This window comes from Myotis davidii, unplaced genomic scaffold (genome assembly GCF_000327345.1).
Source record: "Myotis davidii unplaced genomic scaffold, ASM32734v1 scaffold337, whole genome shotgun sequence".
Taxonomy (NCBI): Eukaryota; Metazoa; Chordata; class Mammalia; order Chiroptera; family Vespertilionidae; genus Myotis; species Myotis davidii.
In genome coordinates this window covers 143,487-162,114 of record NW_006288250.1, presented here as the reverse complement: position 1 = coordinate 162,114, position 18,628 = coordinate 143,487, and the positions used below count along the sequence as shown (strand labels likewise).

The window sequence follows — 18,628 nt, the reverse complement described above, 5'->3', positions numbered from 1 at the left end:
GCCCTTGACTGGAATCGAACCTGGGACCCTTCAGTCCACCGGCTAATGCTCTATCCACTGAGCAGAACAAGCTGCAGCTTAATTCATTTACTTTTAATCTATATGCGTCTTTATATTTAAAGTGGGTTTTGTTTTTGATTCACCCTCATAATCTGTCCTTTGATTGGTGCATTTATGCCACTGACTTTCATAGTGCTTATTGATAGAGTTACTACCAAATCAGGTGGCTTCAGGGTCTTCTGGGTTTCGCCTGCCTTGCCTTTTTTTTTTCTTTTTTTTTCTAAGACATTTCACTTTATTTAAAAGAAGCCAATATATAGGATATAAAGGGTATGATATTTACAACAGTATAGTAAACAGGTTGGTTTCCCGGTAGGATCAGTAGTTTTTCAGTGAGTAGAAACCCCCCTTCTCTTTGATGCTCGACCCAGCTGGCAGACAAACAGCAACAGTGGGGTAGGATGGGACTGCAGGATAGAAAGTCTCCCTGAAGGGATTAAAAATCACATAGATGCTATAATGTCCATGAAGGCGTCTTAAGGGTGAGGAGTGCCTCTGCCTCATTCCTTTGAGGACTTGACAGCAGGAGTGCCGAGGGATTTGCCCCAAACTAACACACGGCCCACCCTGAGCCTGTAAATCTTCCACCCATGGAATATTCCCTTCTTGAGAGAATCAGCCCTAATCCCTCAGCCAGGGCCTGGAGGAGCAGCCCAGGCCGTGGGCACAGCCAGGACTGTGGACATTTCATGGCCTTTCCACTCCCACTCTAGCTGGCTAACAACTCTGCACTGCTTCCTCGTCATCTCCCCTGTCACCCCATCAGGACACCATGCACAGGAGGGGACACTGGTTTTCCCATGCCCATTGGGAACTGGCTGTTTCTTTTTTCTGGAGTAAAAAGGTTCCTGTGGGTCCGGTAAGGTCTCTGCTTGGCAGGAAGTTCTGAAACAGAGCCACTGACCACACCCACCTCCTCTGGGCATGGAGCAGCTCAGACCCTGGGAGCTCATCTCTCCGGCAGAACTGAAGGGAAGACCGTGTGTACCCTTCTGACCCTCACCCTTCACATGCCCAGAACCCTCAGTGTCACACTTCCTAATTCCTATCACTGTATTTCATTAGTTCCATACTGTTTTACTAATCCTGAATCTAAACAGATTGGTTCAAAAGGAGATCGTTCTATTTTTAAAGTAGCTGGGGCCTCTGGGGGCAGGCATTGCCTTGCCACCTGGGACCCGCCAATGGGCAGTTCCCGGGCCGTAAGGCAAGACCGGCTGCTGTGTCTTCTGGGTCCCGGCTTCTGGGTCTTCTGGGGCTGCCCTGGTTGGCGGTGCACTGGCAGCTCGCACTGTCCCGCCCTGCCTGCACTATGCAAATTAGCCGCCATCTTTATTGGTGGTTAATTTGCATATCATGCTGATTAGCCAATGGGAGGCATAGAGAAGGTATGGTCAGTTACCATGTTTGTCTATTATTAGATAGGATTCTTGGAAAATAGATTTTAAGTTCCATAACACATGATAAACTTTTTAAACTATAGACACAACATTATTGTTAGTAAGGATAATTTCATGACCATGATACTTCGAAAATAAACTATATTATCATGGATGGGATGTACTTACAAGAATCCCATAGGCATGTATTAATCCAATTTTGTATGCATAGTATATCAAAACCTCAGGAAAAGACCTTAATGAAATGGAAAATAGTAATTCGCCTGATAAAGAATTCAGAATACATTGTTCTCATCAAGGTCAGGAGAACAATGTATGAACAATGTGAGAATATCAACAAAGAGAAAATATAATAAAGTGCCAAACAAAAACCACAGAGCTGAAGAATACAATAAATGAACTGAAAAATTACAGTAGAGGGGTTCAACCACACTAGATGAAACAGAAGAGAGGATCAGCAAACTTGAAGACAAGGCAATGAAATTCATCCATCAGAGGAGTAAAAGGAAAAAGAAAAATGGTAAAGATAGCTTAAGGGACTCACATGACAACATCAAGTGGATTAATATTCACATTATAAGGATCCCAGAAGGAGAGAAGAAAGAAAAAGGGCCAGGAAATTTATTTGAAGAAACCATGGCTGAAAATGTCCTTAACCTAGGGAAGGAAACAGATATTCAGATCTAGGAAGCCCACAGATATCCAAATAAGAAAAATCTAAAGAAACCCACACAAAGACACGTTGAAATTAAATTATCAAATATTAAAGAGGGAATCTTAATAGCAGCAAGAGAACAACTATAGGGTATCCCAAAAAATGTGTATACACTTTACATTATTATAAAGACAGTGTTTATTAAAATTTCATTTTAAAAAATGTAATAGAATTGCCCTAACCGGTTTGGCTCAGTGGATAGAGCGTCGGCCTGTGGACTGAAGGGTCCCAGGTTCGATTCCAGTCAAGGGCGTGTACCTTGGTTGCGGGCACATCCCCAGGAGGGGGTGTGCAAGAGGCAGCTGATCGATGTTTCTCTCTCATCAATGTTTCTAACTCTCTATCCCTCTCCCTCTCTGTAAAATTTCAATAAAATATATTTTAAAAAAAATAAAAAATGTAATAGAATCAGCTATTAAGGTGTGCATACATTTTTTCGCTTATATATAAGAAAACTCCCATAAGATTATTAATAGATTTTTCAGCAAAAACTTTCGTCCTGGCCAGGTGGATCAGTTCGTTGGAGCATCATCCTGTACCCTAGAAAGGTTGTGGGTTTGAGTCCCAGTCAGAGCATATTCCTAGGTTACAGGTTTGATCCTCGGTTAGGGTGCTTACAGGATGCAACCAATCAGTGTTTTCCTCTCCTTCTCCCTCTCCCTCTCATCCTTCTTTTTGGTCTAAAAAATTTAATGAAAACATATTCTCAGGTGAAGATTAAAACAAAAACCTTTGTAGGCCAGAAGGGAGTGGCATGATATATTTAAAGTGCTGAAAGAAATAAAGAGCTTTTCAACCAAGATATTCTACCCAACAAAATTGTCCTTCAGAATTGTCCAACATTTTCAACAATTGTCCTTCAGAGAAGAAGAGTATATAAGACAAGAAGAAGTTGAAGGAATTCAGCGTAACTAGACAGGCCTTACGAGAAATGTTAGAGGGACTTCTTTAAGCTGAAACAAAGGGTACTAATCAGTAACAGGAAAACTATATGTAAGTTTAAATTTCTCTAGTAAAGGTAAATATATAGTTCAGTTTAGAATTTAAAAGTAGAACATGTGAACAGACCAATTATTAGTAAGGAGATTGAGTTAGTAACCTAAAACCTCTCAAAAAACAAAGTGCAGGACCAGATGGTTTCACTGGATAATTCCACCAAATATTTAAAGAAGAATTAATACAATTCCTCCTCAAAAGTAATACAAATTCTCCCAAAAATAGGAGAGGAAAGAACACTTCCCCAATCATTTACAAGGCTAACATTACCCTGATATGAAAACCAAGCAAAGACAGTACAGGAAAACAAAGTTTTAGGCTAATAGATCTGATGAACATAGATGCAAAAATTCTCAACCAAGTATTAGCCAACTGACTACAACATTGCGTTAAGACAGCGGTTCTCGACCTGTGGGTCATGACCCCTTTGGTGGTAGAATGACCCTTTTACAGGGGTCGCCTAAGACCATTCTGCATATCAGATATTTACATTACGATTCATAACAGTAGCAACATTACAGTTATGAAGCAACAAAAATAATGGTTGGGTCACAACATGAGGTCACAACATGTATTTAAAGGACCAGAAGGTTGAGAACCACTGCATTAAGAGACTAATACATTATGATGAACTGGTTATTCCAGGGATGCAAGGATGGTTTAATAGCCACTAATTCATCAATATGATAGACCATTTTAACAAAATAACAAATATATATGATCATCTCAATAGATGCAGAAAATGCATTTGACAGAAGTTAACATTCATTCATAATGGAAACTTAACAAAATGAATATAGAAGAAATGTATCTTGACATGAGAAAAGTCATATATGACAGATCTATAGCTAACAACATACTCAGTGGTGAAAAACTGAAAACTTTAACTCTAATATCAGGAACAAGACAAGGACAACTAGACTTGCCACTTTTATTCAAGATAGTATAGGAAGTCTTAGCCAGAGCAATTATGCAAATAAAAGGGGAAAAAATGCCACCCAAAATAGAAAGGAAGAAGTAAAACTGCTTCTATTTGCTAATGGCATATTATATATGGTAAACCATAAAGACTTCACACAAAAAAATTAGAATGAATAAATTCAATCAATAAAGTTGCAGGATACAAAGTCTATAAAAACATGATATGCTAATTAGACCTGATGACCTTCCAGATGAAGCTGGGGCTGTGAGGGAATCCTGGGTCTCGGGTGCCGGAGGGAAACCGGTGCTGTCAGCTGGCGGAAGGAAGGCCTACTCTTGTATGAATTTCATGCATCGGGCCTCTAGTCAATATATAAAAATTAGTTGCATTTCTATACAGTAATAATGAACTATCAGAAAGAGAAATTTTAAAAAAAGCCCCATATATAATTGCATCAAAAAGAATAGGGTACCTAGGAATGAATTTAACAAAGGAAGTGAAAGATCTGTACACTGAAAATTATAAGACATTGATGAAAGAAATTGAAGTCTAATATAGAAAGATATTTTGTGCTCATGGGTCAGAAGAATTAATATTGTTAAAATCTGCACATTCATTGCAATCCTTATCAGAATTTCAGTGGCATTTTTTCATGAAAATAGGATGATTCTAATGGAACCATAAAAGACCCTAATAGCAAAGGATCTTTAGAAAAATGAAAAATCACTTCCTGATTTCAAGATATATTACAAAGCTTTAGTAATCAAGACAGTATGGTATTGGCATAAAACCAGATACACAGATAAGTGGAATAAAATAGAGAATCTATAAATAAACCCACATATGTATGGTCTATTAATTTCTAGCAAAGGAATCAAGAATATACTATGGGGAAAGGGTAGTCTCTTCAATAAATGGTGTTGGAAAGACTATATAGCCACATGCAAAAGAACAAAAGATGACCCCTATCTTATACCATACACAAAAATCAACTAATATGAATTAAAGACTTTAATGTAATACCTGAAGCTGAAGATGGATTAAAGACTTGAATGTAATACCTTAAGCCATAAATTTCTTAGAAAAAAAGATAGGGAGTATGCTCCTGAACATTATTCTTGGCAGTGCTTTTCTGGAATTAACTTCAAAAGCAAAGGCAACAAAAGCAAAAATCAGCAAGTGGGGAAACATAAAACTGAAAACTTTCTGTACAGCAGAGGAAACCGTCAACCAAATGAAAAGGCAACTTACAGAACGGGAGAAAATATTTTCAAATAATATATCTGATAAGAGGTTAATATCCAAATTATATATAGAAGTCATATAACTCAATCAAAAAACCAAATAATCTAATTTAAACATGAGCAGAGGATAATCAAATATACATTTTTGCAAAGAAGACATCCAGATGGCCAACGGGTACATGAAAAGTGGTCAATCAATATCACTAATCATCAGGAACACATAAAACCAAAGGACAATGAGTTATCATCTCACACTTGTTAGAATGTCCATTATCAAAATACAGGAGATAAGAGGATGTGGAGAAAAGAGAACTCTTGTACAATGTTGGTGAGAATGTAAATTGGTTAATCTATGAAAAGAGTATGGAGGTTCATCAGAAATTAAAAGTAGAAGTACCATCTGATCCAGCTATTCTACTTCTGGTTATTTATCCAAAGGAAATGATAGTCACTGTCTCAAAAAGATACCTGCACCCCCATGTTCATTGGATCATTGTTTATAATCACAAAAAGATAGAAAGAACCTAGGATTCCATCAATTGATGAATGAATAAAGAAAAAATATATACATAGTTTTTGAAGAAATCATGACTAAAAATTTCCTATGCTGGGGAAGAACATATATATATATGCAATGAAATATTCAGCCACACACATACAACAAAAAAAGGAAATCCTGCCACTTGCAACAACATGGATGGACCTTGAGTGCATTTACTAAGTGAAATCAGAGAAAAAAAATACTATATAATTTCATATGTGGAATCTAAAAATAAGCAGACCCATGACATAGAGAACAGATTGATGGTTGCCAGAGGCAGGATTGAGGAGTGGGTAAAATGGGCAACGGTGTTTAAAAGGTAAGAACTTCCACTTAAAAATAAACTAGAGGCCCGGTGCACAAAATAGGGTCACTAGGCCTGACCAGCCATCAGGGCCAATCGGGGCCTTCTGGCTACTAGCTGGGGCCTCCCTTCCCCTGCTGCTGGCTGCCAGCCAGGGCCTGCCTTCATTCTATGCCACCCCCTGATGGTCAGTGCAAGTTGTCATAGCATATGATAGAACTCCTGGTTGAACTGCGGGGACATTTAGCATATTAGCCATAGATAGATAGATAGATAGATAGATAGATAGATAGATAGATAGATGATAGATAGATATAGATAGATATAGATATGATTCTGGAGGTATAATGTACAGTAGTTAATAATCCTGTATTGTATGTTTGAAAGTTTCCAAGACAGTAAATTGTAAGAGTTCTCATCACAAGAAGAAAAACTGTAACTGAAGTGTTGGATGTTAACTAAATTTATTGTGATAATTATTTTGCAGTACATATATCAAATCATTATGTTCTACACCTAACACTAATACAATGTTATTTGTCAATTATATTACAATTGAAAACAAAAGAGTATGGAAAGTTTTAAATAAATAGCTATAAACTCTTCTCTTTGTGAATAGGAAAATAAAAAAACAAAATAGGAGATAATTTTAGGTTATTTCAGAGAGTGAGAGTAAAGTATAAACTCTATCATAGAAGTTTTGGGAAAATATTCTTATATGACTTTTAAATATTAGCTGTGCAATTTTAGGAATAGACTAATCAATACTTTTGTTTTCAAATAATGACCATGAGATGTTGCCAGAGCATGATTACAATTCTCATATGAAATCCAGGCCTTCAATTTTTATCTCTGTCTTCCAGTCCTTTTCTAGTGTTTATGTGTCTTATTTAACCACTTAGATTAAAGTGGCTTGGTAATTGACAGTGACCTATGAAAGACCTTTTACTTTAAATTGACTCTTTATCAATGGATCTGTTAACAACTGAGCTCTCCAAACTCCCCACTGCCATTCATTGACTAGATACCTTATTTTACTTTAAAACTTAATGACTTCCTAAGAAGAACTCAGATGCCTCAATTAGCTCTTGAGCACCTTATGTGTTACATTTTTAAAGTTAAATATTATGTTAAGTATTTTGATACACTGTCTCATTAAAATCTTATAACCGTATGAGTTATTAAGAACCTGAAGTTAGAGAAAGATAATTTGACCATTATTTCTTTAAAGTGGCTTTAATTTTTTCTGATTCCATGTTCAGTGCTTTTTTTCCCATCCACCACACTGACCATTATTGTAAAAACCTCAGCCAGATTTCCCAATTTGTATACCAATTGGTGAATCTCTAGCCACAACAATTATATTTCTAAAACAATTGTTCTCATGAAAAGAACAGTGATTGATGCTTGTTGTTTAATATATTTAAACCAGCTTTTCATTACCATTTAGTATTCATCCAGTTTATCTTTCCTTTTAGGCCTGTATGTGGAATCAGAGGGAAAACTCTCATAATTAACTTGCCAGGTAGCAAGAAAGGATCTCAGGTAAGAAACCTTGAGAATTATATGATTTAATGTTCTTGAGAATTATATGGTTTAGTGTACAAAGTTTTGGCCAGCTGTGAAATTTAGCCAACTGAAGAGTTGGAGCACTCCACAAGACTACCCTCACTTCTGACACCAATTCCGATTCAGTACATTTCCAAAACCATTCTCAGTTTCAATAATTCATTAAAAAGACTCACAGAACTCACTGAAGAGGTATACCCACAATTATGGCTTATTGCAGGGAAAGGATGCAGGTTAAAATCCACCAAGGGAAGAAGTGCATTAGACAGAGTACAGGAGAGTTACCAAGTAGAAACATCTGTTATCCTCTCCCTGTGGAGTCATAAATGCATTAAAATCTCCTGGCATCAATGTGTAGCAACACAGAGAGCATTCCCAATCAGGGAAGATCCAAGCCTTTGGTGTCCAAAGTTTTACTAGGGCTCGTCAAATACTGCTCATATGGCTGACTTTTAGTCTCTAGCCCTTCCCAGAAGTTGGGCTGATACCTTTAATGTCCAACACTTTCCAGAAGTAAAACTGATAGCACATTGCCTAAAGCCCCATAATAAATCACACTGTTAGACTGTCTGGTGTCTTCGTACTTTCCCAGTACACAGACACTCATATCACTTATCAGTTACTGAGGGCAAAAGCCAGATTCTCTTTGAATAAAGTTAATTCTTTATTAGACATGCTACTCCCTAGCCTTTGGCCAAGGCTATATGAAAGCTAAATGATTGTATTTGTTTGACTGGACATCTATATTGACTATAGCATTTTTATTATAGACACAAAAACAATATAAGTGTGAATATGCCTAAGATTTGGAGAAGCCAGTGTGGGACTGGGTAGATTTCAAGAAATAGCTAATCCATCCTCTATAGCCATTACATACATTTTCATATTTTTTGTAATAATTTATTGATTTTTCACCTTTAACTACTATTTGTAGTTTATGATATATTCACATAGAACTATTTACCATAGAAATTAGCTCTGTTGCTCAGGTCAGTCATTTTCCATCGGTATTACAATTTTGAGGAGGCTTTAACTCTGTTTCTCAGTACATATAACCAGTTTTATAATCTTACTAAAGTGCTAGTATTATAACATATCACAGTATAGTAGTAAATATAATGTGAAAAATAAAAGTCAGAAGATATTGGCACATAGTTGAATTCCTGCACATACATTAAAGTTACCCTTGTCCATCATCATATCATTTGACAACAATGCCTCCCAGAATGATGCTACTCAGATTTAAGGTTTGTCATGTCCCAAAAGCAGTAGTCTCAACAACATATGGCTTTTCCCTTTCTGGCATCTGTTACAACTGAGCTAAGAAACAACATCATCTCTTATTCTACATCTCTTTTGATACACCAATATATTGGATTACCCTCATTGCATAAACCATTTATTCACTCATTTACCTTTAGGTACCATTTCTTCCCTCCATTATACTCAAACTTTTCCTTTGAAAATCTTTGATGAAACAATTAGTTTGGCCAGTATGTGATCCAGATTGCCACCAGAATACCTGTTTAGCAAAGCAAGTGCCTCCCACCCAGTTCATTTCCTTTCATATAATGTAGGATTACTTATGTATAGAACTAGTAGGCACTCACAGTTGCAGTCCTGGTTTAGGACCACTACATCTGATAGGGGGGGAAATTGAGGTGACATGGGGGAAAAAAGTAATGTCCTAAAGTAAAAAGTGTGTCATAAGAGCATCTTCCCCCAACCCTCTCTTCCCCAGAAAAGTAGAGGAATCTGTCTAATGGGGACCATCCCTTGGACTCCCTCATGTTGAGTATGATCACACACCAATGAAGGTGTATAAGTAAGCCAGCCCTTCATGTCTTTATCTCCTCCCCTTTGAGACAAGTGTTTCATTGTCCATTCCAATTTTCTATCAAATCATTGCTCTAGATGAAAGTGTGTTCCTTGGTATAATGGTCATTGATACACTATCTTCTGCTCTGGGCCTTTCATAGTACACTGAGCATTTGTATCTACCACTGGGTAAGCAAAGCCCAATTTAGAGTAAGTGTCTATTCCTGTTAGGACAAATTTGTAGCCTCCAGAGACTACTGGCATCAGGCCAACTTGCCATCTATGTGAAAGACCTTTCCCTGTGGAATCTGCTGTATAGCCCTGTGCCGTCTCTGTCTCTCTTATTAGCAGACAGAACAGTCCTTGTTGGCATTGTGTGTCTCAGAAAATGCAAGACGAATATATCTACATTCATCCCATCTTGCAGCCCCCTAATGTTCACTCATCTCATGGGTCCAGGTGGCCATATCAAGAAGGCACATCAATACCTGCTCACCAGTTTCAATCAGTTTCCAATTCTGGAAGGGGGTTCTTTTGATGGGCATTAACATATCTTACTTTAATATACCCCTTGCATTGCCAGGGTGATTTTCATGGGGCTATGCCCCATACAGGAAACCCTTTAGTAGACCAGTTTTCCATTGTCCTTCTGCCTGACCATATGGCCAGGCCATTAGACACTTCCCATGATTCAATTAAAACCCAAATATAGGGCCAAAAATCATGCAGTTCAGCCCATCGAGCTGATTTGTTTTTACCTTCTTCAATCAGAGTGGCGGCCTTCCAAACAGGATGCTGTCCCTTCACCTTGGAATTGCCATCCATAAACCAAGCAGCTCTTTGTTGATCAATAGAAAGCTGTTTATAGGGCACCGCCCAAGTGGCCTAAGTGGCCATAGGATCCAGCAGCTCCTCAGGTGCTTCCGAAGTCGGCCCTAGGTGAAAAGAGGCTACCTGCTCGTGAGTACCTCCTTGCATTCTCCTGGTAGCATGATCCTATATCCACCATTTCCATTTTATTATGGAACTCTCCTAGGCATTGCCTTCCCCATTAGAACATTTCTCTGACCTTACCTAAGACATTATGGATATTTCAGGTTTCAAGATTACATTATTCTATGTCATTTAGTAATAAGGGAAGTTTCAATTAATGTTCAATAATAAGCTAGTAATTGTTTCCTCAAATACAGATTTTCTGGACCAAAATCTCAGCAGTTGTTGCTGGGTAGCTCTCATAGGTTTTGCCATAAGTCCTACTTTGCACTCTACACAAAGCTATTGTACAGCAAATTAATGAACTGTGTGGGCTCAGACAATCTTTTGATTTTCACTTAGCACATCCAATCTATATTGGATTGAAGAGTGGGTTTACATGCCTTCTGTCATACAATACTAGATAGGGGAAGAATTCTTCAAACACAATATCCATTCCCATAATACATTCAGGTAAAGGAGACTCACCACTTCTCATAAAGTTCACTGTACAAACATGCTATTTTCATCCAAACTGTCACCTTAATCCCTATTGCACTCCTATACCCTCTCAACCTAATATTATCCCCCAATTAGGACCTTAACAAGTTTTAGAATCACAGTACATGGTACTCCCATGTCAAGAAGTCCCCCCAAAATCTCTTCTCCATTTTCTGACCATTTGACCAATTTATGTGCATATGGCCTTGGATTTCTAGACCTACACTGGGCAAAGGGATCCAGACCCTTTTTTCAGGCCTTATCTTGACTAGATTATGGGATCATCCATCACGTTAGGTGATTCAAGGTGAGTTTTCTTACAGTTGTCTTTGTCTTCTCGCTTTTTAAATATTTCTAAACTAAAGTAAATAGAGATTTGTTTAGGACCAAAGCCCTCATATTAAACTACATCGTTAGATAGTGCAGTGCCATAGTCACTAGGAAATCAAAGACACTCCTATCAGGAGACAAGCAACTGCTCCTATCTGTGCTCAACCCACAACAGTGCTACATTAAGACCTTTATTTTGCCCCCATCAGTGCTCACTTTATTCAGCCATTTATTTTTTTATTCAATTGAATTTATTGGGGTAACAATGGTTAATAACATTATATAGGTTTTAAGTGTACAATTCTATGATACATCTATTACTGCATTTTGTGTGCCCACCACCCACAGTCGAATATCTTCTGTCCCCATATATTGAACCCCCTTTACCCTTTACTATCCTCTTAACCCCTGCTTCCCTCTGGTAATTACCATATTGTTGTCTGTGTCTATGAGATTTTGTTCGTTTTGTTTGTTCATGTGTTGCTTTCAGTTTTATATCCCACATATGAGTGAAATCATATGATTCTTCACTTTTTCTGTCTGATTTATTTTAATTAGTATGATATTCTCCAATTCTTTCCTGCTAGGACAAGTCCTATTCTCTTATGAATTAATCTAACTTTATTCACTGTTTATTGCTTTAACCTAACTTTTTTCCTTCGGAAGTAGCTCTGAGGTTAACAACTATATATTGGGCAAGCCAAAATCTCAGCTTGGCTCAGCCTCAGGAACCACCCCAACATTCTCCCTTATATTAATTTTAGCTAGCACAGATATCAGTAACCAAGGGACTATAGATGTACCTTGTTTCTTGTTATTTTACATTTATTTATCCATCCAGTAACACAGCTCCTTAGGAGTTGGATCTTTCATTTCGAAATTCCATTGCTAACTTTAATCTTCAATAACTAATCGCAGCACAGCTGCATCTGCTTTCTGTGAGTGACTTTGTGTTCATTCAGGCTTTAAAGACTCATCATTCTTTACCCTCTCTTCCTTCCTCCTCCCAGATCACATGTTTCATGCATCAAACTCTTTCTAGTGAATCCCACTTCTAATACCAATTGTAAGGAGTTTTGGCCAGCTGCAAAAGTTAGCCAACTATAAGACTGCCCTCATTTCTGACACCAGAAATTCAAGGGATTTTTAAAATCACCCCCAGTTTTAATCATTCAATAGGACTCATAGAACTCACTGAAAGCTGTTATACTCACAGTTATGTGTTATATTACATGGAAAGAATATGGATTGAAGTCAGCCAAGGGAAGAAGCAGAAAGGGCAGAGCTAAGAGAGGTACCAAATGAGGAACTCTGGTTATCCTCTTAACCTACTCTCCATAATAAGAAACGATACAGACAGACTATTGCTAGCAAGGTACCCTGACTTTTTGCCTATGGTATCCAGAGTTTTTATTGGGACTTGATCACATATTTCCTGCAAAGCTGACATTTAGCCTAGTCTTTTCCAGAGGGGAGACTGGTGACTTTATTCTCTAGTTCCTTCCAGGGGCAAAACTAATAATGTTTCCTGAAGCCCTCATAATAAATCAGTGTTAGGCTGTCCAGTAGCTAAAGCCCCCAAGCAAACAAATACATTTCTATCATGCACGAAATTCCAAGGCACTAGAGATCACGGCTCAAAATCTGAAAGTAAAGGCCAAACCTCTCTTTGGTTAAGGTTAAATCCTTTACAATCCAATCTTTATCGGTAAAGTGATTGAGCTATGTAAAAAGAGATCAAAATATTGGGCATGCTTTCATGTATTTCAGTAACCCTCTATTAATTCAAGATAGTTTCTTTTACATCTTACATTTTAAGGTAAGTTACTTTAAATATAAAAGAGAAGCACCTCTGCCCCAACACATTCCCCAAACATATATGACCCAATGTTCTAAGGTTAACATTCTCACCTGTTCTCTTTCTGATGATACATTATAGGTAATAGTGTGCAGCTGAGCAGGAGACTGTATTGACTTTAATGCAGTGTTTTGTACAAAGTTATATCTAATGTTGACTAGCTGTACTTTATGATGGTAGTCAGAACTTTAAATCTCTGAATAAAATAGCTCAGTCCTCAAGTGGTTTGTTAGTTCTAATGCTCTGCTCTAATTGGAGAGGTAAAAACTTTTTTTTTCTTTTCCCATAATATATCCTTGAACCCCAAAGTTGTATAAACATTTTTGGTCAAAAAAATATTGTGTACTTATATAGTACTATAGTTCCTCAAAGAATAATATACAACATGCTTACTTCCTTATTCATATTACAACAATAATGCTTTAAATATGATTCATTCTTAAGACTGATGAAAAGAAATGCAAATCCAAAACTCACAAATAAGTTTGATTGCTACCATTTTTTATGCCTATAAAAGTACTTCATCTTCATTTTTTTCTTTCTCTTGCATACAGGAATGCTTTCAGTTCATACTGCCAGCTCTACCTCATGCCATTGACCTTTTACGTGATGCCATTGTAAAAGTAAAGGAAGTGCATGATGAACTTGAAGATTTACCTTCCCCACCACCTCCTCTTTCTCCTCCTCCCACAACTAGCCCCCATAAACAGACAGAAGACAAAGGGGTTCAATGTGAAGAAGAGGAAGAAGAGAAGAAAGACAGTGGTGTTGCTTCAACAGAAGATAGTTCTTCATCACATATAACTGCAGCAGCCATTGCTGCCAAGGTAAGCTTGCTGAGAGAGACCCAGCAATCTAAAGGACCCACAGGTAAATGTACTGATTTCATCCCTCTTCTCATCTCATCATTCCGTAAGTTTAAAACCTCTTTACTACATTCTTTAAAAAGAATAGAGATACTCAGGACACGCCGCTGCTTCCTCCATAATCTAGAATTCTTGAAAGTATTGAAGTTTGTTCTGAGTTCTGAGGCATTCAAGATACTGCTGTTACCTAGTGAAGTAAAAATTGCAATGATAAACAATGTGATAAACAGTGTGACATTGAAGAAGTTTTTGGAGATGTAATTTTTGTGTAATAATAAATATATAATGTTCACATATTCAAAAAATCAAATATTCACAATTTCTTAACGGGACAATAATTCAATAGTTCTCAACCTGTGGGTCGCGAACAATGAAAATACATCCTGCATATCAGATATTTACATTACGATTCATAACAGTAGCAAAATTACAGTTATGAAGTAGCAACGAAAATAATTTTATGGTTGGGGGTCACCGCAACATGAGGAACTGTATTAAAGGGTCGCGGCATTAGGAAGGTTGAGAACCATTGCTAGATGATTCGAGAGATTAGTTAAAAAGGTTAATAAAGATATTTTAATATAAGGGTTTTCAGCAATTATCTAAACAGTTACTTAAATAAATGACAGATTACCATAGTGGTGTAGACAGGAAATGGATATAAGGTATTTGCGTTTTTAATCTAATAAAGTAATATTATTAGGACAGTACCAACATATTAAAAACTCTTTTGGGGAAATGCAGGGAGTAGGGTACCATGAGGAACTCGAATAAATTTAGTCATTTTAAGTCACAGAACATCATTTACATTATTATCCATACCTAGTATGCTTTACCCAGTGTGCTTTAAAATCTTCAAAAAGTAAAATATCACTTCTGGGAATAATGATTGTTCATTGATTAAGAGCATAAAGAGTAAAAATCCAATTACTATCTTAAGCAATTCCTAACATTTTATTGATTAGCCAGATATTTTGCCTATGAGGATTGCATGAGAGGGTTTTTTGACAACATATAGATAGAATCATAGAGATCTTTTTGAAGTGTACATTCAGACAACCAGCAGGTGATCCTTTCACTGAAGACAGATGATTCTATCTTCAGGTCAATTTAATGATCAAGTTTTTACTTAAGGCTAGTATTTAAGATGTATGTGAATTTTGTTTTGTTTTGCTGGAACTAATTGATGAATAATATACATTTAAAAAATCAATGTATGTTCTTTTTCTTTTACTCTTAATTAAAAGAGTAAAAAATACCACCAATTTCAATCTTAAGAAAAAAGCTTATAGCATTTGAAATCTAAGCTGATTTGACATTTCATTGTTCCATTTGTTTTCACCTTTTTTCCTTTCCAGTCATTTTGCTTGTATAGTTTCATGTTTTCTTGTCACTATATTCATAGTTATTTGTGTTGTGCATTAGAAGCATCCATTCTACACCAGTCCTGCTGTTATCATGGCACATGGTGAGCAGCCCATCCCTGGTCTCATCAGTTATTCCCATCATGCAACAGGCAGTGCAGATGAACGGGTAAGACAAAGAGGCTTTTGCATTAATGATTTTGCAAGCATACCACCTACCTCCTATCTTTAGAGGTAGGCTATAACATATTATGGGAGATATGTTTTATTCAGAAGGACCTTCAGCAGTGCTTTCTTGTGAAAGTGTAAGTGCCACTGACTATATTTCATCGAAGAATTTAATTTAATAGAGTTTCTCCTATACCTAAATTACTACTACTCTAATATCATTAAGATTCTGAAGTATGTGGCAATGAGCTTTCATTACATGACCTCCAAGAAATTCATTGCTCAGAAGTTCTTTTTTTCTTCAGCAGTTTTATCAAATACCTTCAAATAAATTACCCTGCTTAATTAAAGTAATTTCTTTAAGAGGTTCAGCCTATGTCTTAAAATCTAAACAGATTGTTCAAGCTAATATTTCATTTGTATTAACCTTGGGGGGTTTTTGCTCATGATTTTACATCTTATTTTCTTTTCCTTCACTATATTCTCATTACAACGATTTAGAGAGTTGAGTCTTGATACAAATTCTGAGATTTCTAAGATAGAAACTTTCAAGGATACATATCACTTCTTTTTGTCACTGGCTGAATGATAGTTTGCAAGAAATGCCAGACTAGGAAAGATTAAACTGATAAGTGTAACTGACTAAGCAGTGATAATTTAGACTATGGCTGCAAAAAAAGGAAAAAAAATAGATAGATAGATAGATAGATTAGATAGATAGATATTAGAGGCCCAATACATGAAATTCGTGCAAGGGGCTCGGCCCTCACAGCTGTGGCGGCTTGCCTCAGCCCTCACAGCCCCGACTTAGTCTGGAAGTCTAATTAGCAAATTATGATTTATTATTATACTAGAGGCCTGGTGCAAGAAATTCGTGCATGGGTAGGGTCCCTAGGCCTGGCCAGCAATCAGGGCCGATCGGGGTCTTTTGGCTGCCAGGCAGGGCCTTCCTTCATTCCACACCACCCCCTGGTGGTCAGCTCACATCATAGTGAGCGATCAAACTCCCAGTCTCCCAGTCGAACTCCTAAGGGGACACTTTGCATATTAGCCATATATTTATATATATAATAGAGAAATATGCAAATTAGCCCGGACATCATAACGGTCACAACCTAACAGCAAGGACTTGAGCAGCCGCAGGCTCCCAGCACCGCCAGCCCCCTATCAGCCTGGAATAATGACGCATTCAAAGTGAGCCCAGAGTCACTGCACAGGGGGCTGCAGATCAGGGGGCTGTGGCACTGGGGAACCCAGTCCAAGCCCAGAGCCTGGCCTCAGGGCTGCAGCTGTGGCTGCGCTGCCCAAGTGGGGTGCCCCACAGTCTGCCCCCACAGACTCAGTAGAGCCAACGGGTCTGTGGGGACGGCCAGGAAGAGGCCTCACCTGGCACCCTTTACTTCGTGAGGAGGGCCGGTGGATGGGAGTTGGGGGCCAGACTGTGACCAGCAATCAGTGTTTGAAGAGGGAGCCCTCAAGCCCCGTGGACTTTCTCTCCCAACAAAGAGGGCCATGCCGGGCCCACGTGGCCGCTGCCCACACGCACTGGTGTCTGCAGTCCCACGTGGGACCGTGAACCATGTCTGAGTCACTCTGAGGTGGAGCCCACATCACCTCTTTAAAGTTTTCATTTTTGCTGATCGGACCTTTGCCAGGCAGCGTAGAAGCCAGGACGGTAGGCACAGTGGAGCCTGCAGACGGGCACCCAGGAGCTCCTGGGCTCCCATAGCTTCGTTCAGAGAAGGTGCCCCCCACATACCGTTCACCTCAGCCTGTAGGGAGCAGCACAGTCACTGTGACAGGCACGGCCCCAAAGCTGCTCCTGAACCTCGCTCTTCCTCCCTCAGCTCCCAAAGCCCAACGCAGTCTGTGAACAGCCCTGCAGAGGGTTGGCTGGTGCCCCCAGCGCCCTCCCCAGGTACCAGACAGGACCAGACAGCCGGGGGGTTGGGGGGGTGAGATTGGCCTGGGGCAGACTTAGCCCTTGTAAGCTGTGTCACAGTAGATCCTGAGCAGCAAGAACTTACCAATAGGGATGTTTGTGCAGACATTTTAAAAAGCATCCACTTTTAAAACTGAATTGAGAAGCATAGATTTTTGCTCTAGAGAGCAATGCTTCGGCGGGACCCAAAGGTCACCTTGGAGGCTAGACCCAAAAGTTACATGATAGCAAGTGTTGGTGAGGATGTGGACAAATCCGAGCCCTCACACACTGCTATTAGAATGGAAATGGTGTGGCCGCTCCTCAAATGATTAATATCAGTCACATAGGACCCTGCAACCCACCACACCGAGGTATACACCCAAGTGAGGCAGCCGGTCACAAAACGCCCATTGTGTATGGTCCCATTCCCATGAAATGTCTGAAACAGCAGTGTGCAGATGGCTGGGTAGGGCAGGCAGCTAAATGGGGAAGGTGGCATGGAGTTTCTTCTAGAAGCAATACAGTGTTCTAAAGGTGACTGGTGGTGCCCTGGCTGGTTTGGCTTAGTGGATAGAGCATCAGCCTGCAGACTGCAGGGTCCCGAGTTCAATTCTGGTCAAGGGCACATGCCCAGGTTGCGAGTTCAATCCCCAGTAGGAGGCATGCAGGAGGCTGCTGATCCATGATTCTCTATCATTGATGTTTCTCTCTCCCCCTCTCCCTTCCTCTCTAAAATCAAGATACACACATGCGCACACACACACACACACACACACACACACACACACATACATACTAATAAAAGGGTAATATGCTTATTAGACCGGATAGACCTGACATCTTCCTAACATCATTCTGGACATACTTCCTGACAAAGCCGGGGCCCAGCCTAGAGGAAGCTGCCCGGGGTCCCGAGTGCCTGCGGCCGGCCAGAGGGAGGGAAGCCCTGGTCCCGGGTGCCCGAGGGAAGCCGGTGCCAGCAGCCCAGGGAAGAAAGGCCTACTCTTGCACGAATTTTCGGGCAACGGGCCTCTAGTGTGTGTGTGTGTGTGTGTGTGTGTGTGTGTGTGTGTGTG

The 18,628-nt window shown here is 39.0% G+C and overlaps 1 protein-coding gene across 1 annotated transcript in view; it reads left to right on the top strand.

The window, feature by feature from the left end:
- The window catches only part of LOC102755735 (gephyrin), a gene marked incomplete at its 3' end in the record, with an annotated part of 348,549 nt that overhangs the window by 190,305 nt on the left and 139,616 nt on the right, over positions 1-18,628 (top strand). The window contains exons 7-9 of the mRNA XM_006760102.1: positions 7,661-7,727; positions 13,785-14,057; positions 15,522-15,629. Of these exons, the coding sequence (XP_006760165.1) occupies positions 7,661-7,727; positions 13,785-14,057; positions 15,522-15,629 (448 nt within the window). The remainder of the gene's footprint in view (positions 1-7,660; positions 7,728-13,784; positions 14,058-15,521; positions 15,630-18,628) is intronic.